General features: G+C 38.1%; 1 protein-coding gene across 1 annotated transcript in view; it reads right to left on the bottom strand.

The window, feature by feature from the left end:
• Positions 1 to 8,305: 8,305 nt before the first annotated feature.
• LOC145519051 (uncharacterized) overlaps positions 8,306 to 22,952 on the bottom strand; it is a 238,044-nt gene continuing 223,397 nt past the window's right edge. The window contains 2 exon segments of the mRNA XM_081524284.1: positions 8,306 to 8,390; positions 16,858 to 17,064. Of these exon segments, the coding sequence (XP_081380410.1) occupies positions 8,379 to 8,390; positions 16,858 to 17,064 (219 nt within the window). The 3' untranslated portion in view covers positions 8,306 to 8,378.

Here is a 22,952-nt window from a genome sequence, read left to right as displayed (position 1 = left end):
GGCCAACTGGAAGTGATGTAGAAGAAGGAATTTGTGCTTCACATAAATAACGGGACCAGATGACTTATATATAAATACAGTGTGTGTGTGGGCTTCCTTTGTGACTCAGCTGGTAAAGAATTCGCCTGCAATGTGGGAGACCTGGGTTCAATTCCTGGGTTGGGAAGATCCCCTGGAGACGGGAAAGGCTACCCACTCCAGTATTCTGGCCTGGAGAATCCCATGGAGTCCATGGGGTCGCAAAGAGTCAGACAAGACTAGAGTTTAAAGTGGTTATATAGTGTGTGTGGGTGTGTGGGGGTGGGTGGGTTTGTGTGTGTAGTTGTGACTGTGAATTCTTGGCGACTACAAAAGACCATTTTGGAGATATCTCGAATAGGCGCTTAGAAAATGGAAATGTCATAATGCCACCCAGGCTCCTTCCTCTGCTTATCCAACCATTCTCAGTTGATTTATTTAATAAAACTGAGGACCAAGAAAGACTGGAAATGCAGGTTTCAATAGAATGGTCTCATGCTGTGATTGTTGAAGTGATAAGTAATTTGCTTTTAATGCCAGCGCATACCACTTAGCACCATATTTAACTGAAGGATGAAAATCACTCATTTTTCATCTACTTGCTTAACTGACACTTAGTGTAATCCATCTATTGTCACTGAGCTTAATATAAGGAAACTGAGCAGATCTCGCTCTTAAATTTATAGCAAGCATTTAAATGTTTAATTCCTTCTTATTTATATTTTTATTCCTTAATAGAATTTAATTTCAAGTGGATAATCTATTTGAGCAATAAGAACATGGTGGATACTAGCAAAAATGATCTATTAAAAGTATTTTTTATTTACTGTTTTCAATTATAACCTTAGTTTGTATTGTGTATTAGCTCTACGCGAGGGAAAATATCAATGTGAAGGACACAAGTCAGTGAGTAACTGCAATATTAGAAAAGAAGTTATCAATGAAATAATTGGAAGAAATATGCATAAGTTTATAGATAAACCAAAGCTTATTTTACTAGTAGATTCCTGAAAAATAATTATTAGCACTGTAATTGTCCTCAATTTACTGAGAAAAATAGTAGAATTGATAGATATATAGTCCTCTAGAAACCTATCTTGAATTTTGAAATAACACTTTGCATAGTGTATAAGTACTTGTACACTACCAAGAGAACATTACACTGAAGACGCTCATGATAGAATTCTGTTCTTATAGAGCATCTATTAACAAAGACCACTCCTTTCTCTTCTTATCCATGGCATTGTTTGGAGTTCATAAAAGGCCACAGGAATGAGAGGAATTGATTATAAGAATAAAAAAGTCCTTTTTTTCCCTTTACTTATTTTTCTATTAAGAAACTAACCATGTGTGTGCATCCAAAAATATCTAAATTAAATAGGTTGTTTCAACGCTAATGCAAACAGGGTATTCACTTTGGAGATAAGACAGTACCCAAATCTTATTTCAATGTTGAACTAGGTTATAGCATGAGCCCATGAACATTAGAGTGGGCCTTTTCAACAAGAAAGACCCTCGAAAAAACATGGTAGTTAATCTCTACCCACCACACATACACACAAAATATTAATGAAAGTGCTAGATTGACTCATATGTTGAAACTATTGTATAACACTTAATGCTCAGTAAGATCAGTTCAATAGCAAGGACAACAATTACAAAACAACTCAAGCAACAAAACACTGAACACTTGACTTTAAAATACTGAATAACTCCTGCTTTGCAGTAATGTTGTATTAGACTTTGGGGATTAGGAAACACACTGTAGCCATGTGCATCCTTCAGGAGCAAGAAAAGATTGTTTTTCTTAATTTACACCCATCCTTTCATTGGGACCACCAATTCCTAAAGGAAACACAAGAAAAGAAAAATTATCAATTGATTACTGATCTCTGCATTGTCCATTCAATTCACTGTTGTACAACACTTCGATAATAAAGTGAAGTGAAACTTGGCTTATCAGTTTACACTTTCATCCAATGAAAATTGACTGAGCACTTACTGGTTCAAAGAACAGTGCTGAGGACTTCAGATGGTACCACTAATTAAAGCAGAGAGCTTACATTTTAGTGAGAAAAAATATAAATAATAAAAGTGGTGGGAATTTCCTGGCAGTCCAGTGGTTAGGACTCCATGCTTCCACTGCAGGGAGTCACGGGTTCAATCCTAGGCCCAGGAACTAAGATCCTGCATGCCATGGAGTGCAGCCAAAAAAAAGTGACAGACCTATAAAATAAATATATGCATGCTCAGTCATGTCTAATTCTTTGCAACCCATGGGCTGTAGCCCACCAAACTCCTCTGTCTGTGGAATTTTCCAGGCAAGAATACTGGAATGGGTTGCCACTTCCTATTCCAGGGCTTCTTCCTGACCCAGGGATCAAACCCAAGTCTCTTTAATCTCCTGCATTGGCAGATGGATTCTTTACCGCTGTGCCACAGGTACCTTTATTAATTCAGTTAAGCAAATGATGGTTCAGTGAAAAAAAAATTACCTTATCACTTGTTCAACTACATCTGCTTTATCCACTTGTCCTAATAATTGAATGAAATACAGTTGAAGATCCAGAAATCTACTTACATGTATACATTTATTTCTTCTCAGTATATTTTGTACTGATACAGGTCCATCATAGAACTTACTGTACCTGGCCACACTTTTTTTTTTGGGGGGGGGGCCTTCTTACTTATAGTATAAATGATAACATAGTAAAAATCTGCCCATAATCCCTCCCCATTTCTCCTTCAGACTATCTTCCCAACAGCAAATATTTATTGGGGCCCTGCATAGTGCCAAGAATTGTTCTAAGTTCCATTAATACGAAGATACATTTGGAAAATTCTCTACACTGAATATTCATGCTCTAGTGGGGAAAATAAAGCATATCATTAGAATAGAAAGCTATTAAGTGAAAGTGGAAATAACTAACTGGTGACCACAGATACAAGCAGGAGTGGAGGTAAGGAAGTCAAGAAGTCATAGACACTGATATTCACATTGAAAGAGGCATTATTATATGTTGATCTGCCTTCAGTAATAGGATGAAAAATATAGACAGTATGTGCATAAGCTAATTTCTGCCAATAGAGGGAACATCTAGTGTAATCCTTAACGCAAATGCCTTACGTAAGATTGAAGATATCCTCATAGCTGGACAACAGTCAAAGATAGGGGCTGAAAAATCACCAGGATCAGATGTGTTCATGTTCCCCAATTATAGGTATGAAACTTGACCTCTCTAATTCACACTGTTTTCTGTTTGAGAGAGGTGACTCTCAAAACACCTGCTCACTCTTCCTGAAAAATGCAGCACTATTTACAAAAGCTAGGACATGGGAGCAACCTAAATGCCCACTGACAGTTGACTGCATAAAGAAGATGTGGTACATACATACAATGGAATATCACTTAGCCTTGAAAAGGAACAAAACTGGGTCATTTGTAGAGATGTGGGTGGACCTAGAGTCCGTTAACCCAAAGTGAAGTCAGAAGGAGAAAAATAAATATTGTGTATTAACACATGTATGTGGGATCAAGAGAAATAGTACAGATGAACCTATATACAGGGCAGGAATAGAGACACAGATGTTGAGAGCAGATATGTGGACACAGATCGGGGGAAGAGGGGAGTGGGATGAATTGGGAGATGGGGATTTACACACATACACTACCACGTGTAAAACAAATGGCTTATGGAAACTTGCTGTGTGGCACAAGGAACTCCATTCAGTGCTCTGTGGTGACCAAGAGGAGTGAGATGGGGGGAGGGTCATGGGAGGGAGACCCAAGAGGGAGGGGCTACACACACACACACACACACACACATATATATACAGATGATTCACTTTGTTGTACAGTAGAAACGAACACAACATTGTAAAGAACTATACTCCAACTAATAAAACAAAAACATGAAGGAAGATCAGAGGACCTAGGTATCATCTGTATTATTGCTCTATAAAAGGGACAAAAGATTTTTAAAGATGCAGGATTTTCTATAACCCATCCACCCTCTGATAGTTCATTGTCCAATTGTGGTCCTAAATCTTATTCCAAACCTCCAGCTGAAAAGAGAAAAGCAAGAGAGTGAAGAGAAAAAGGAATAATATAAAGAACTGGCAAGAGGGCTTTGCTACTTTGATCTTGTTAGAAAGAGCTGGGAAGACCTTAGGGGGGAAAGTAAGGAGCCAAATCTGAAGCAGCCAGTTTGGGCTTGTTTGTTAGTATCTCAGAATACAAGATATATACTCTGCAAAACAACTCATTTAAGTGACTTGTTTTTTTATTGTTATGTAATTTTTCCTTTTTTTTTTTCTTCCCTTGAAGCTTCTTCTAGGAAAAAAAATGAAAATTTTATGCTAAGTGAAGGACAAAGGGGAATAATTTAGACTTGGTTATATCCTCTTCTAGCCATCCCTCTTATTCCCTCCGTGAAAGAACACGCTTCTGTAGAACAGCGTGGAAGACGATATTCTATCCCTCTTCAAACTCTACAGGAGCCAAGTAGCTCTTTCTAAGCTGATTAAGATGGGCGGGATTCTGTGCTCTCTGAAAACACGTTTGGGATGATCACGACGTCCGGCTTTTGTTCCCAGTACCGATTACCGCCTTTCAGTAAAGCGCATATTATACGGCAGTAGGTTGGAAAGGAAGCCGAACATAGTCTTCTCACAATGACTTGTGCGCCACTGTGGAGCTTTAAGGAAGCAACAAAAAAGCACTTAGTTGAGGCACTCACGTATAGCAGTGAGCAAATATTTAATCAGAGGGAAATACCTTTTTTATTTTAAAGAATTTTTTTCATTTCTCTTGATTTAACATCCGGGGAGTCTCCCAGTGTACTGTCTACTTCACTTAGATGCTTCTGAAGAGCTGTGACCAATTCACTGGGGATAAACGTTAAACCACTGATATCACCAAATACCTGGAAAGTGGTGGCGAGATGGCACATGTTAATTTACCACATTTCAAAGAAATGTTTACGCAGAACGAATGAAAGCTGTGATTTTTTCCCCTAAAAAAAAAAACAGCTTGGAAATACCATTTTTGTTAACTTAATTCCACATTTTAACAGGAGCCTTCAATTTAGGTTTTATGATTTGGTTCCATTTGTCTCTGACTTTAACAATAATTTTATAATGCACCAAAATTATAAATAAACGCATTCACATAATATTTAGTAACACAGAACATAGGGTCATAATCAGCAATCTAAACACGTGTGAAAAGTGAATTATCCTAATCCTACAGAAACCAAAATGGTCAAAATAAAGTGCAAGGCTGGGGTTTTCTTTTTTGCTTTTAATAATTGTTTTGTGATGAAATGGAGAGAAAACAAAAATATCAGGGGAAAACACAGGACAACATTCCTTTGAGCAGGAACTCATTGTCCCTAGAGAAGCTTTCTGTATACACAAGACTAATTATCTTTGAGTACAACTAGCGACCATGCCAACATCCTGTTTCACTTGTCACACACAGTTTGGGTTTATTTCTGGGCTGTTTATAATAATCATCAATTTCACTGACTTCATCTGTCTTTCCTACATCTTGAACGTATGTAACATTTCCAAGAGGTCTGCTGAAGGACTGTTTTCCCCAGAACTTATGGCCTTTTGAACTGAAGGCCACCCTGATGAGAAAGGCAGGGACCCCATCTATGTCAACACTGGCAAACTGAATGCATGTCCCTGGATACAGAAGAGAACATCCATTGTAATTCCCACTCATGTGGGGTAAATAAACAGTCTTTTGTGATTAAGCAGAAATAGATTAGATATTTGACGTCTTCAGCTAAATAATGTTGAGAAAAACTGCACACCTTCATTTCTTCTCTTGTTGCATCTCTCTTGTCAGGTTTTCTTAGAGTCCACTCCACCCACTGTTACCTAGAATTGTCCTCCATTATCGCTTCCCTGTCATTCTTGTTTTTATTAGACCCACTACTGGGCAGGGGAGCCGGGGCTGCTGTGAGACTTGTGGGATCTTAGTTCCCCGACCAGGGATTGAACCCAAGGCCCAGCAGTGCAAGAGCCAATGCCAACCACTGGGCCACCAAGGAATGCTCTTTCTGTCATTCTTAACCATCTCTCTCTTTTTTGTATCCCTTTCTTTGCTCTTCTTCGTCCACTTTTTTTTTTCAATCTAAATTTATCGGGAAACATGCCGTGCCACACCAGCATTTATTTATCTTCTTTCTTATCAAGACTCTCTAAAAGTTCAACTCAGAGTCATCATCTGAGCGTGGTCCATCATCTTGCGATATCTTCCCTTTTAGATCCTCGTATGATGGATCACGCCAGTAGTTCTCGGAATTTCTGAGATACACATTCCTCATACCAAGTGGGGTGGCATTCACCCGAATGAGGAGTTTCAAAATGACCAGTTCTCTTTCTCCTAAGTTTCCTGCTATTCACAATCTTTCTTTGTTATTGGGAGTTTGATTCAAGAGTAACAATTTCAATCATTTCTTTATCCTCTAGGAAATAAATTATTGGATTTTTTTTTTTTTTTTTTACTCAATAGTACGTCTTAATTAACAGGGATTCCTAAAAAGTCCATAGGGTGTGGGCAAGGAGGGTCATGGCATCAGACATGGGTTTATTTACTCAAGATTTGAGGAACTTCCCCAGTTATCATCTAGACTAATGACCTGGAAGGGTTTCTCTATCCTGATGCACAGGGCCATGAACCAAGAGCATGCAGCCGTCTGTGTTCTACTGGTTTTTTAAACTTGCTTCTAAACTTTTAACTATTCCCCTCATCCTCATCACAGCTCCCACCATAATGTATCAAAAATGTACTTGTAGAAAATGATCTGTATGTCTATGCGAATAGGCATCAGATTAACAAATAATACTTAGCCCTGATGGTCTTGGGAAAGAAGGAATAAAAATATAATATATCTTAAATTATAGTCAGTAAAGAAACTTATTTGTTGTCACTTCTCAGTTAATTGTTGTGTAAGACTATTCACTTTCCAATTACTGCATCTGTTTAGGGTCACAATTTCATATGATTTGTGCTAGAAAAATAAGCTAATAATATTATGGTCATACTTATTTTAAGAGTTTCATTGATTACTGGGAAGAAACATTGCTAGAAAATAAATATTGCAAACAACTAAGATCTCATGGTGAGCTTGCTTTTAAATGCGCTGTGCTTTGAAAAAACAAAAAAAAAACTAGTCTTACAGCATTTTTCAAAGGCAGAAAGTCACAGTAAACTATGCTGTCCATGTGGTCTCACAGTTCAAACATACCACTATCTCTTTAAGTTACAGAGAGCACAGTTTGTGTAGCTATAGCCAGAAAGATTATCAAAATATTGGGCAAACTTCCTATCCACTGCAGTGGTGGCTTTCTATTGGCCTGCCTCTTCTGGAGGGCAATTTGGAGATATATACCATATTTATGTGTATAAGAAATATGCTCATAAATATATATCTTTTTAAATTCTCAGATTCTTTGGCCTGGTAATTCCACTGTCAAAATCTAGCCTTAAGAAACAATAAAGAATGTTATGAATATGGCCCGAGAAACTCCAAATTTTACCCATTCATAAAAGCAATTTTAAAAATGGCAAAAACACTAACAATCAACTTTTTGGGGCGAAAACTAGATCTGGCACGTTATGTGACTGAGGCCATAGCCACCATGAACTTGACTAGCTGCTCAGGCCCCCACCAGCGTAGTGTTACACACGTATGATTGTGAACGAATAGAGTGTAAGCTTGGGCATTGCCAGGCTGTGACCAGCAAAGAATTTCTGCAGAGAAAGACAAGGGTCTTTCAGGCCATGTGGATGCACAGAGCTGGTGGTCACTAGAGACACCCGTGGCCATGGAGACAACGCATGTGAGTCTCTTCCAACTTGTGCTTGAAGCAGGACTGGCCCTCTTTGGTATAAAGAAGCCCCTAGATTTCTTAGAAATTGTGTTAAAACAGGCCTTACGAAAGAGATAGTGAATTGACTACTCATAAGGGTGGCTATACCCTCAAGTGTCTATTTAGAAGAATCGAGTTGACTTTATTTGCCATCTGACTGGTAGAAGGGGTTGTACTCAGCTCCCCAAAACATGTTAATCAATCTTTAGTGTAAGTTCATTATAATGATGGTAAGGGGGCTGAGGAAGAGGAATAATAAAGCAGATACAACATTCAGACAGATTTGGTTTCAATTTGCTAAACTGAACATAAGACGTATGTGTGCATAGCACTAACTCACTGACTGCAATATTGGAGGTCCAGGTGAACTCATTATGGCTCCATAGTGAAACGAAATTTTCTCCAATAAAATTCAGATAGCTGTACTTGAGCTAGGGGTAAAGTGTCTTAACATCAGGTTACAATTGTAGATTTCAAAAACAGAGCTAGAAAAAAACAGAAACAACAGCAACAAAATAGGACTTGAAGCAATATGTCATTCAGAGCAAATAATAGATCAAATCAACATTATTTAAGAGAAAGGAAGTTTGCATTTTGAAAAAGTAGAGCACTGATGTTAACTTCTCAAACAGTTAACTAAGAGCTGACATTTGGATTAATTTTCCAGGATTGAGTGAAGAGGGGGTGTCAGTAGTGGTGGCTGTGTTGATCACCACTCCTGTGAAAATTATAACTCAAAGCACACCGTCCTTTCATTTTTGCGAAAAGTATACTTTATTTGGTCGTAAAAATAAAGAACATTCAATGTTCTTAAGATTAAATATCTGAATATTGCTTCTGAAGTAGCAGCTGTCACCTTAAATCCAAAGTCTAGTTTGTTTACTGACTGTATTTTATATCCTTTAGAAAATGACACAAAATGGCAATAAAATCATCGTAAGTATTCCACAGGGGAATATAAACGCCCTTTGGTTACAGTGCATGTATCTTTATACATAATTCCAGGTTATTTTCCCTGGAATTATGTTAAATATGTAAAAAGCCTTTTCTCATAAAGGTAAAAATGCTAGATGTTTCTGAGTTGTAATTTAGCATTAGTGTCAAGATTGTTTCAGAAAATAAACCACTGTTACTGTTTCATGCCTTATGTGTGTCATTCAGCACACTATATATGATTTTGCACATAAAATAAACTTATATGATTTTATGTCAATGTTTTATTAAATATAAATGGGATTATAATAATTTATAGGATACAAGTATGTAAAAATAACTGACAATAAGCAACTGATCTTTACTTTGCTTAATCATATTATCCTTCAATAATTGTTTCAGGTCATTATAGAAGAATTTGTTCCATAAACGGAAAAGGAAAATCTAATATTTCTGTATCTATGGATTCTTAAATCATTCATTTGTAGATATAATATTGACATAATTACAAAATGTACCAAAATATTTTCATGATATTTCTATACATAAATACAAGAAAAAATAATTATGTTTAAGGTTTTGTGGCTTTTTTTCATGAGTGAATTATCTTTGACTTTTTAAGAAATCAGTGTTAGGCAGCCTTGTCAAATGGAATCAAGATAAAAATCACTGATCAGTTGTATTATGTCATATTCTGAAATGCTCAGCTCAAGCATTGACTGTTGGAGGCATGGGTTTAAAATATGTTTCAAATAAAAGATAGAAACTTCCAGTTATAAGATAAATAAACACTAGGGATAAAATATAAAACTACAGTTAGCACTGCTGAATGATAGATAAGAAAGCCGTAAAGAGAGTCGATCCTAAGAGTTCTCATCACAAGGAGAATTTCGTAATTTTCATTTTATTGTATCTGTATGAGATGATGAATGTTGAAACTATTATGTTTATCATTTCACAATATATGTAAATCAAACCACAGTATTTTATGTTAAGATTATACAGTGATGTATGTCAAGTATTCCTTAATACAACTGGGAAAAAAATTAAAAGCAAATATATTTATAATGTAAAAACTCAAAACTTTTCTAAATTTATAACAACTTAAGATTAATAAACAAAAAACATAAAAATATTTTTTTCAAATTTAGGTTACCTTTCAAGTTATGGTTTCTAAATTCCAATACAATAAGGAAAAAATATAGATGAGTGAAAGTGAACATATTTGTACCCAAGTTAAAAGATTCATTCTTTATTGACTGTGCAATGAATATTTTTCACCTCTATAATGTTTGTATTAAATATTTAACCATATGTTTTAGTTAGTATGTCAAGGCTTATTTTTCAAACTGCTTTTTTACACTTAATAAACCTTTTAAAACATTTCCTATGACTTAGAATTCCAGAAAAATTTTCTTCTCCAATATATCACGCATATATGTATTGTACTTGATAGATAAATGAAATAATAGAACAAATCTTTTCTACAACTTTCATAAGTTTAATTATTTGGAGAGTCAAAGGAAATCTAAGATGCTGAAAATAATTTTATAAGTAAATATTTTTAAAAATATGCATGTGATTATTCTTTCCTTTATATATGCAAACAAAAATGTAGTCTATAAAAAACAGGTACTACCAAAGAATAATTGTCTCAAATTATGAGTACAAATGAAATATAGAGAAATGTATTATTTATAAGATTGGACAAGTGAAGGTATTTTAGAAAAGGCTTGTAGTAACTCTAAAATGTTTTTTAAATTCACACTTTAGTAAATAAAATCAAAGTAGTTCTTTAGGATTTTCTAAAGAAACCAAACATAGTTTTACTAAAATTAATTTAGTCACTAACATTTATATTTTTGACCCATAAAAATAGGATAAATAATACAATACTTTTTTAGAAGTATTAGCTACATTTTCTGAAGATATGTCTGAAATCTGTTGCATTTATTTTAAAATTATAATGTTCTAATTTTTAAAAAACAAAGCTATTTTTCCTCTTACAGATTACCAATTATGTATAAATAATAAAGTAAGCCTGAGGTGAGAACCATCTTGCTTAGTTTTGTGAAAAGCAAACCATGTCATAGCAAGTCGCACTGACCTCATTATTACTGACAAATAAAATCACTTATTTTGATAGAAACATATGGAAATAATAATTTTGTCAAGTAATTCTCAAAAGGAGAGAAACCTCTGATATATTTAATTTTTATTTAAATGATTAGTAAATATGTCTATTTAAGACTTTTCATGGTAGTATGGTAGAAGAATGTCTTACAAGTGACCTTATATTCTAATAGGGACCTGAAAATCGAATTCTTCTTTGCTCTTGCATTCTGCTTTTTCATAATTTGTTGTTTAAAATGGGATCTAAGTTTTAAATACAATACAATGCTGTCCCTCTGCAATTTATCACAATAACCAATCATTCCTAGGGAAAAGAAATAACAAGATAGTATCAGGAACTTATTTTTTAAAAATCAATAGAAGCAGCAGCTGTTAAGTTTGAATATGAGAACCAAAAATAAACGACAATCCTGTACTTGACAATTTTAGCAATACTTTATGCAAAGTCATAAGTATTGCTATTACTACCTCATTTATATGTATATTTTCAATTATGTCTTATAAGCAGTTGTGCCCTAAGAACTTACTGCATCTTTTCATGCAGGTGTTGTGCACAAAATGTAAAGTTTTCTAAACTTGGGAAATGAAAATGGGACTTTCTTCTATTTGCAAAAAATGGGGTAATTTTAGTATTTTCTTTAGGCCAGCTGATTTTAATATTTTCTCTATGCACAATGAGAAACAGGAACAGCTTTGCCCCTTCTCAGGGACAATGGCTTTCAACATAAGGAAAAATTAGACAGAGAAATTCTCAACAATTTATATAATTACTGTGGACCCCAAGTTTTCAGTATTTTCCTATTGATTTCTCTTCTTCATTTTTGTGTATTTCTCTCTCTCTCTCTCTCTCTCACACACACACACACACAGCAACTTAGTCATTGTAACAAACGGATATGGGAGTTTCCAAAAACAATAAATAGTCTTTTCTGGAAGATACTAAAATAGAAGAGTTACAACTGAAAATGCACAGTTATTTGTATTATGTTCTGCCGTGCAAATCACTGAGTCAAAGACAGAATCTGGTGCCTCCTTCCCTACTCAAAGCTTCATGCAGGCTTGCAAGATAGACCTTCCTCTGCTGTCTTCTCGCTGAGGGTCATATGGTTTTGGGTTAGTCCCTCTACACCTGCTCTTCACACCAATGGCCGCTCACTTCCATAAGCAGGAAAAAAATCCAGAGCTGAGTCAAATCCATCTAATCGTAAAATGGTGCTTCCATTTTTTGTTTTCACCTTTCTTCTCCCGCTGTCTTTTCTATCAGCAGAACACTTAATAATCACTAATTGGTTAATCTGTTATTTAGGCAAGTATTAATATTCTCATTTTGCAGACAAGGAATCAGCACTCCTGCTGTGTATCTCTAGGCCTTGGGTAAGGAGCTCTTCAGATGGGAGATTCAAAGTAGGTGAGCCTGTCCTCTGGAGGATGAGAAATTCGCCCGGAGCCGCTCAGCGGGGCCTCCCCGAGCCTCTGTTAGATCTCTGGGTTCCTGACTCCCACTTCTCTGCTCAGACCACCAGGCGACACTGCCTCTAATGACAAAAAAAAAAAAACCTTTTCCCATTCCACCCCAACTAATGCTCCAAGGACTTTCTTAATTGCAATGGATACCCTGGGATCCAGAAGCTTATTTGTGACTTGATGAGTCTGCACCAGTGTTGCCTGGGTTTCTAGGTTTTGTAGCACTCAAAACTTTAGAATCACTTTGTACTTTCAAAAATAACTCACGCTGCAAAACAGAGACAAAGCATTAACATATACACACTACCATATATAAAATAACCACAAGGACCTACTGTATAGCACAAGGCACTATACTCAATGTTTTGTAATAACCTATAAGGGAGAGAATCTAACAAAGAATATATATATATGTATATTGTATATATATTGCATATATTATTTATACATATAGCAAGTCAACTACACTTCAGTAAATAATTAATTAATTAATTTAAAACCTATTCCTCTGCAGAGGCCATGGAATCTCCCAGGCTCAGAGAGGTTGGTGAAAAAAGAACTCAGGAGAGGTCCTCACCTCCTGACAGACCACTGACAGTCTTCAACAAACATGGAGGGGATTTTATTTTTTAAAGTCAAATATGTAGAACACTGTAAGAACTGTGTCATCTCAGGACACAAACCTGGATGAAAGAAAATGGTGAACATAAATCCATAGGAAGGATCATTTGTAGTATAATATCTATACCCACCCAACAAAAGCTGACCTTTCTAGTGCAAAAATTATTCTGTTTCAAAACCATAGTTTTTCACAGAAAATTTAAAACTGGCAGATAACCGGCTTCAAAACTCAAATTGCTAAGGTTTTCTTGAGGGAAAAAAGAAAAGGTTAGTACATGACCTATATTTCATATCAGAATTAGGAGAGACTTAGAAATCACTGTCATCACAAACTGGAGTTGTGTTAAATGTGGAAGGAGCTTGGAACCTGAGATACCCTGTTTAACAACCACCATAAAACCTCCGAGAAGAGAGTTCAGGTTATAACGATGAAGCATTTTACTCTTTTTTGTTTCCAGATCTAATTTGTAAACAAATTGGGTACAGAGGCAGCTACCTGTTTCTTCCCCTAACAGAATATCCATCAAAATGTGCACAGATCTTACAGGTGTCTCGAAACAGATGTGAGTCATTTCCAAAGTATTTGCTGTTGTTTAGTCTCTCAATCGTGTCCAACTCTTTTGCAACCCCATGGGCTCTAACCTGCCAGGATCTTCTGTCCATGGGATTCTTCGGGCAAGCATACTGGAGTGGGTAGCCATTTTCTCCTCCAGGGATCTTCCAGACCCAGGGGTCAAACCTGGGTCTCCTGTATTGGCAGGCAGATTCTTTATCACTGAGCCACCTGGGAAGCCCTTCCCAAGTATGAGTTCTCTCCATTCACATATGTAGGCATTAATGGAAAAGATCTCATGGAGCATAATTATTCATCAAGTGGTATAACTTGGCATCCCAAAATTCAAGACAATTTAAAGATTTCCGTGAGCAATAGCTATGTGCCTAGTGCACAGATAGGGAATTCAAAGGGAGAAGTTAACTTTAATCCAAGTAGATGACTACTTATAAACTACGATTTGAAAAGCTGAATAGGTGTTTCTTTAATCCAGAAAGTATAGTCTATCTAAGTGCTGTTGTTGGAAAATATCTTTGGGAAAGATAATACGTGAATTTCATTTCCCACTGAAGTTGCCAAAAAAAGTCTAAAATCCATTCCAATTGCAGGGTTTTTAGCTCAAAAAACCAATAACAGATCTGACTGTGCCTGCAAGGGGTCAAGATATAAAAGAAAGTAGGAATATTGTTGAATAGCCAGTCACACGGCTGAAAGAAAACCTGCCCAGTCTTCAATATGCTCTGGAACTGGTATGGTTTTATGGTTCCTGTCCTCTGGGAGACACAATTTAGGACTAGAAACAAGTTTAGAACAATAAGATCTAGTACTCCTAAAAAGGGGCTTCTCGGGTGGTGCTAGTGGTAAACAAACTGCCTGCCAATGCAGGAGACATGAGCCGTGGGTTCAATCCCTGGTTGGGAAGATCCCCAGGAGGAGGGCATGACAACCCACTCCAGTATTCTTGCCTGGAGAATCCCATGGACAGAGGAACTTAGCGGGCTATAGTCCATAGAGTCACAAAGAGTCAGACACAACTGAAGTGACTTGGCACACACACAGGCACTCCTAAAATGCATTAGAGAAGCTGCAAAGAGGCTGCTGCTGCATTATTTCAGTCATATCCAACTCTTGCGACCCCATGGACTGCAGCCCGCCAGGCTTCTCTGTCCATGGGATTCTCCAGGCAAGAATACTGGAGTGGGTTGTCATTTCCTCCTTCAGGGGATCTTCCCAACCAAGGAATCAAATCCATGTCTCCTGCACTGGCATGCAGGTTCTTTTACCACTGAGCCACCTGGCAAAATGAATTTCAAAATGAATTTCATAGTGGACAAAACAGGTTATACTAAGGTACAAAGAAATAGGTGGGTGGGCTTTAGACTTGGACTGCAGAGGGAGCAGGACCCTGTGCCTTTGTTGAGATCTGAAAAAAAGAGGAAAAGCTGGCTTTGTATTTGCTAGCATCTCATTTGGGAACAGGCGTAGAGGGGTCCAAACACATTTCCACCATCACATAATCGACCATTATATAATCCCACAGCATGGAAAACCCAGACAACCAAAACCAGGTAGGTCAATAATGCTTCCTGCCCCATCTCGCAATTCTCCTAGAAGTTATCTTATTTTATTTTTAGCATAATGGTACATACTACGTTTGAAAAAAATGTTTCAAAGTTGAACGATTTTAGTCATGCATGATCCATGTTGTTGTTGCTCAGTCACTAAATCATGTCTGACTCTTTGTGACCCCATGGACTGCGGCACAGGAATGGCCAACCGTTCCAGTATTCTTGCTGCAAGAATGCCATGAGCATGATCCAAAACACTGTGTAATGCATATTGCCCCCTTTTTAAAAAGACCTAAAATACATTGCCAATGTTATCTCATTCATCTGTCCCAAATCTCTATGAGGCAGGTAGCATAAATATTCATAACCCGGTTTTACAGATAAAGATGGAGTCAGAGAAGTGGGAAATGACTAAACCAAGGGCCTAGTGCACACGCAGGGGGCAAAAGTATCACTAGCAGCCTGTGATCCAAAGCCCCAAAGAATTACATGGGGCCTAGTCATCATCTGCCTACCTGCTTCTTTGCTACAATACACACAATCCCCTCTTCTATCAGGGAGAGGGGAGGTGAGACAACGGGTCTAGCACACCTCTGCTTCTCTGAGAGCCTGAGAGAGTCACTCAAGTGCCAAATACCGTTGTGGGCTGGATTTTGTAGACAGGAGAAGCACCCTAACCTGCAAGGCTGAGCTCTAGACAGTTAGAAATTTCTTCAAGGTTATATTCAAAGGGATTTTCCTGAAGGCATACTTTCATCCACCTCATAACAGAAACAGCTATAGCTAAACTCCACAGGGAAAGTGTGATGGGAATGGAAAGATCCTCATGCTGCAAATTCTTAGCAACAGCGTTGTGCCACTGTGAAGGGAGTTTCATGCCAGCAAGACCAGATAATCGGATGTGATACGTATCTGAACTCTCCTCCTCCATCCTTCATCTCCATCAAATAATGGAAAATAACACGCTTTCTAACCTCATGATTCAACACCACTGTTGATGCTAATGGGGGCCTCAGATTTCAACATGCCTGCAAGTTTGAATTCTGAGACTGTGAAGTGATGTAAGAGGGTTTTGTGTTTTTTTTTTTGTTTTGGTCTTTTAAATAAACTCAGCTCACCAAAAGACTTTGACTTGTTAGAAGGAAATGTGACTAAGATCTTTGCCAAATGCTACTCTAAAAATTTTGAAACACTTAGGGAATGGAGGCTTTTCTTTCTTTCTTTTTTTTTTTAAGATTTATCTTATGGAAAAAAGCTATGAAACTGCACTATCTCATTCATTTTGTGTAAGATCATTTAAGCAAAGGGCTGTACACTTCTCTGCTGCATCAACGTGTCTATGGACTCATATTTCTTCTTCATCAATCTGCTGGTATTTCCAAATATTAACTGAGTCAAAGTTTATCAGGCAGATTCCTGAATTACTTCACGCAATTTGTTTCCCGCCTCTCTTCCAAAAGTTATGCCCAGAAACATTTTTTTTTCCTTATGTGGTACCTTCGTTTCTTTAAGAAGACACTAAAATACATCTTCAAGTCCTATATGGTATTAGAAGCATCAGTTATAATATGTTTGCAAATTAATTTTGAAGCTTTAAAGTTGAGTATAAATATACCGACACACATGCATGCATGACGACATACACAGCATTTGCATTAAAAATTTTTCATGTATACTCACCTCAACAATGGCACCGCTAGGGAGCCTAAGAAAATGGCGGTATAGCTCTCGGAACCCACTGGGATAAACGGTGTACACGGCTACGTGAGAAGTAACATCTCCTGGACGACGTGCAGTCACAGACATTTCACTGCGCTGTTGGAGGTCACCGCTGGAGATGCTGGACCGGACGCCATGCTTTTTCCAGATACAATCATACACTGCCGCCTAGTGAGACACAGAGACCCCCCAGCCCCAGAAAAGAGAGAAAAAAAATTAATTAACTTCTGGCAAGAGCAGAACCAATTTTAAATGCGTCTACAATAAATCTGAGAGTCTCTGCCATCTGCAATGCCTCTGCCTCCGTTCCAGGCATATTTTTATGACATATATCTAAATGGTGAAGAAAGACAAATCCCCGGTGTGTGCTCCGTAAAGTTAATTCTACACAGATGAAGCTGTAATTGGCTCCCATATTAACCCCAAGTAGGAAGATCAAGCAGGCTGTGACAATGACAGTGTTGATTAAAAAAAATGCTTACGAATGGTTTTATGAATGGGTGTTTGTGCTTTTTGACCCGAGATAAATCTTTGCTCTTTTTTGTTTCTGGGTAGTAAGCTAAGTCTCTGGCATCACCAAAACAGGGAGCAAGACAAATTAAAGATATATTTACTGAAGTGCACACGGCAGGATTTTTGCATATTTTGTTTACATACCACTTTTACTTTGTGACAATTCTGTTGCCTAAATACAGCATTCCTTGTGGGGCATTCAGTAAAATTAACTGAACTATGAATTAGTTCAAAAGATATTTCTCTATTGCTTGCCTAAAACATTGGCAATGAAAGATTAGATTATACCGCTCCAGAAAATTTTCTCAGACTGATAAACCTTCTCGTCTCCAGATTTCTTTGTCATCTTTTCCTGCAACTGCTGAGCTATAGAAAAATGCTTTCTAAAATTTTCGGTTTCTCTATTCACATACTCCAGTCATTTCAGAGGTAAGTAAAGGAAAGTATTCAATTGATTTCTTTCTTCACTGGCTCCTTCTGAGGGAGAAAGCATTTATCTGTGTGGCAGAAAGTCCATGTGAAACACATTCCTCAAAGTTAGCTCCTAAGATGGTTTTCAAGTACTTTCAACACTCAAAAATATAGAAAGATTAAATAATATAAAGGAAAGTTCTGGCCAATTATTATTTAATTCAAGTCTCTAGTTGACAATAAACTCCCAGGATTCTAGCTGGTAAGCTTTTTCTTTGAAAATGAAAAAGTAACATTAAAATCTAGGCAAACAGGTAAAAAAAAAAGTGATAAATGTCTTAAAATAGCTTGAATGAAAGAAAAGATTAAGGTTGGATACAATTAAAAACTGACATTTATTGAGGATCTATCTATGTTAGTTTTTTCAGAAAATATAGACAAGTTTCAGGAACTGACTATCAGAAGTTCACAGTAAGAGACTGGTATACATTTAACTTAAAGCCAATGTAATTGTGATGAGTGCACGGAAGGAACCTTACCCGGGAGGTGAGGTTTGATTGGGTCTCAAAACCTTACTGGGATTTCAAAATGTATGAAAAGGGCCACGGGTGTGTCCATCACTGAGATACAAAATGCATGGTGGGCTCAAGGGCCAATCCATGGTCCAGCGGGCTTGACAGAAGACAGGTGTGAGAACCAGGATGTGAGGCTAGAAACATCATTTGTACTGTGAAGACACAGGATACCCTGCTAAGATATTCGTAATGTAAAGAGGAGAAGGCTGGAGGGATTTTGGGTAGAAGACAGGCTTCATTTGACTTGTATTTTAGAGTGACAGAGCTAAGGGCAGAGTGACAGGTAGACCAGAAAGATGATAGTTTGGAGATCGTCTCACCAAAAGTAGATGCTGAGACCCCACATTTGGGCAATGGCAGTCTAACTGGCGACAGAGTCAATGATATCTTTCTCTGAAACAGAGCCTTCAGAGTTCAGTTGCCAGCTAGATGTGAGCTTTGAGTGACAGATGTCTCAAAGGTGGCAACAAGCATGGGTACCACTAACCAGTGATGCTACTGCAATGGGACATGGCAAGTAGGCAGGTCAGGTTTAGCGATAGCACTGACCACATCTAAAGAAAGTATTTAATAAACTATGTCAAAGCCATGGTAGCAACAGTAGGAACGTGAATCCACTGATATATTTATGTTTTAATCTGTGGGATCACCTGGTGGGCGTGTTCAGTGACACTGCACATGCCCAGGCCAAATCAGGAGGTGGATGTTCTGCTCTTCGGGCCCCTCCCAGAGCCAGGACCACAACTGAAGCCTAAACCAGGATCAGAACTGAAGCCTCCTGGCTGCAGGTGCAGCTCCAGGCCAAGTAGCACACACATTTCTGAAATCTCCCAGCCTTTGGATGTAAGAGGATCGACTTTAGGCAAAACAGAGCAAAAGAAACGAGATGGGAGTAAGCCCAGCACATCCTGGAGAATTAGGGGGTTTCTGCTTATTCTATGAAGAACTTGGTGATACAGGAGTTAGCCAGGAGCCTTGCTGGATGGAAGCCTCTGTCCTGGAAAAGCAGGAGGAAACATACCCACGCTGCCGCGCTGGCAGCATGGGCGTGCTACACGACTCTGAAGATGTCTGCATGGGTCTGAAGAGGAGTAACTCTTGCTTTGGAAGCTGATTCCTTTTAGAACATAAGTATGCAGGTTATGTTCAGAAATATTAAGTGACTTGCCCAAAGACCGTGAAACTTTGGGTAGTAAACTGTGCAGAGCAGGTTTTTAGAAATAGCTCTTATTGCTTTTGATATGCACATCCTTCTGCCTCCTCTCCTTCTCAACCATCTCTAGTCTGAGGACAGAGAGGAGTGAATTGTCTACTACCCAGAGACATCCCTAACTGGAGTCTAGGATAAGAATGGGTGGATAGACCAGAAAGGAAGGCCTTTCCTGGTGGCTCAGCAGTAAGGAATCCACCTGCAATGCAGGAGACACTCCTTCAATCCATGGATCAGGAAGATCCCTTGGAGAAGGAAATGGCAACCCACTCCAGTATGCTTGCCTGGGAAATCCCACTGGCAGAGGAGCCTGCTGGGATATAGTTCCTTTTGGTTTAAAAGAGTCAGACGCAACTTAGCAACTAAACCACCACCACCCAGACTAGAAAGTAAATCAGCGTGACTGAGTGGTAGGCCTGGAGGTGGACAGTTCACACACACACACCCTTGTTTGTCTGTTTATGTTGCAACTCTATCAGGTTGGTATTATTATTCCCATTTTATAGCCAGGGGAACTGAGGTTCAGAAATATGAAATAACTTGCCCAAAGACAGTTGTAGGATGATAGTATTTACAAAGAAATAATCCTATTCCTCTACCTCTGATTTACCCACAAGCTTTTCTTACTCTCCTTCTTGGTATTTTTGGAACAAGAACTCAGAGTAGCTCCCTTGCCCCTTCTCTCTCAATTTTTGTTTTTTTTGTATCCAGGAAGCACCCACATCCTCTGCCTGTTCTTTGTCAAGTCTTAACAAGAGCAGCCTCTTTGGAGCATGACTTTGTCTTCCAGCTCCTGCCTTATGGGGTAATGAGTTACCAAGCCCACTTGGCTGCTAATGGAGAACTGCATCTTCCAAACAGCTTTAGTAGTCATGAGGCTGACATTTTTATTTCCTTTAGTCTGGTTCCTGTGTTAACTTAGTTTTTCTCAACTAGCTCAGGTGGGGGAAAGAGGCGTATATATAATAATGTCTCCCTGAGACCACAAATCTTCATGTAGCTCTGATATTTGAACCCAAATTGATCTGACTCTAAAGCCAAGGTAACTGTTGATTACAGCACGTGGTAACATGTTTGATCGCAGAGACCACTGTTTTTGTGTGTTAGTGTGTGGCTGAGGAACGGAACTGTGTCTGAACAAGGTTCTGGGTTTTTCTGAATTTTTGAGCATGCTGAATTTTTCCCCAGTGAAGTGTGCCTGTGAAAGAATCATGGGAAGATTTTTCTATCCTTGCTCTGAGCAGGAACTTTGCAACATCCTTCTTGACTCAAAAAGGATACAGTGTCGTTTGTCATAGAAAATCAGAATAGTGGCAGTATCCGAATTACTACAGCTAGTTAGTTTTATTAATATCCACGGAAAGTTCTCCAGATTCTTTGAATTGGAGATTCATTAGAAAAAAAATTACTGATGTTTTTCCCTTTATTTATTTATTTTTTGGACCATACAGTTCTAATACTAAAGCAATTGTGGTCATTTCCAGAATTTCCAGCCAGCAGTTCTTAAGATCCGATAATCAAACATGTGTCCACAAGGCATGTATATGTTGGTCTCTCAGTCATGTCCAACTCTTTGCAACTCCATGCACTTAGCCATCCAGGCTCCTCTGTCCATGGGATTTCCCAGGGAAGAATAGAGTGGGCAGCCATTCCCTTCTCCAGGGGGATCTTCCCAGCCCAGGGATCAAACCCATGTCTCCTGCATTGCAGGTGGATTCTTTACTGTCTGAGCCACCAGGGAAGCAGTGGTATGTGGATCAAGTTAAACCCTATTATTTGTGCTTTATGAGTACACACTTTTTGGAAAAGGAAAAGGGAGAGTGACCCATAAAACCTCACTAGAAATGGTTAAGAATCTGAACCAGATGTTCATCCTAAAGAGAATATTTTCGGTTACCTGGTGATCTAGGGAACACTCTCCCATTGGCCACCAACACATCCTACCCTCGGGGTAATTGCTTTATATTCTGACTTACAACCAGAGACAGCCTGAAGCAATTGGGGATGCTTAGCTTTGAAACCTTCTTAAAATCCTCCCTAGGGTTAAGAAAGTAGGACAAGGTAAAAAAAAAAAAAAAGCAGAACATGGATGTTTTATAACAAGAACTAAACCGAAAGAGAGGCAGAGCAGAGGATGGACACAGAGGTGAGGTGTGATGAAGCAATCACCGTTTGATTTTTCTTGAGTCCTTTGGCGCATTTCCAAATAATCTAAGTGGGTGGACATGATTGCCTGAAACTCTGTTCTCCTGACTTTTCACTTTATTTCTTTAAAACTAGTTGTTGGGTAACAGGCTCTTCAGCAGACTGGCTTGATATTTGATCACCAAGCTAGACATTCACCTGTAATATTTCCTGTTTAATTTTATTTCAGGCAATCGGAATCAAGGAAGGGAAGGTTTTGTTAAGGCAAATACGAGACAACCTAGACATTCTTGTCGAAAGTAAGTGAGAGATAAAAAGAAGGAAGTAGGATCTGATTATTCTATAAAGTGCATTTTATATAGATGCCTTTGTTTTTCATTTTCTAGTGAGTAATGGTTAAACTAGTTGGCAAACTAAGTAATATCCACGGAAAGTTGGAGTTTGCTTAGTATTTCTGCAAAAGGATAAGCCAGTAGATACTGACTCTGCCCTACAGAAGTTGAAGCTAGCTCCACAAGTGAACTCTCCTGTCACCTAAAATCTCTTTCATTAAACCAATCAAATCTGTTCCTTTATTTCCGCAAAAGCCCAGGGTGAGTTAACAAATCTTTTGAGACAGGTGAGTCAAGAGACTATGTATAGGGCATTTCTGAGGAGCTAAAACTGGCCTGGATCTGGAGGCATAAAAGCACAGAAGAACCCACCAAATGCTAGAGCTGCAAACAGTAATCCTTAAATGAGATTCATCGTTCAGTAGAAAAACAAGTCCAGGGCGGTAATTCAATGGTAGACGAAACAGGCCAGAACAGGTTCAAATGCTGCATATTTCACAACAGAGCTTAATTAAAACAGGACTATGAGGCTCTTAATTGCATTATAATAGTTCAGCATGAAATTAGGTCTGATGTGAATGTCCTTACAGTGGATTTGTTTATGTTATTATAATTACACAGTGGTACATAGATTTACTGCATAGATACATTTTTTTTTTAACAGCTCTTGGGTGGATTTCTTTTCTTTCCCCACTCGAATTTGCACTTTTATTTCCAAGTGTGGAAGACTTAGCAAGAGAGAGCCCAGGTCAGGAAATTAGGTCATATCGGGTGACCCAGTTGGTCTCCTGTGTATTTGAAGCTTAGAATGCAAATACATTGTGCCTTGATGATAGCAATCTTATTCCCCAATTCTTTAGGAGAGAACAT

The sequence above is a fragment of the Giraffa tippelskirchi genome, chromosome 8 (assembly GCF_054371585.1).
Source record: "Giraffa tippelskirchi isolate mGirTip1 chromosome 8, T2T-mGirTip1v1.2.pri, whole genome shotgun sequence".
Classification (NCBI taxonomy): Eukaryota; Metazoa; Chordata; class Mammalia; order Artiodactyla; family Giraffidae; genus Giraffa; species Giraffa tippelskirchi.
This window is presented reverse-complemented; position numbering and strand designations above follow the sequence as displayed.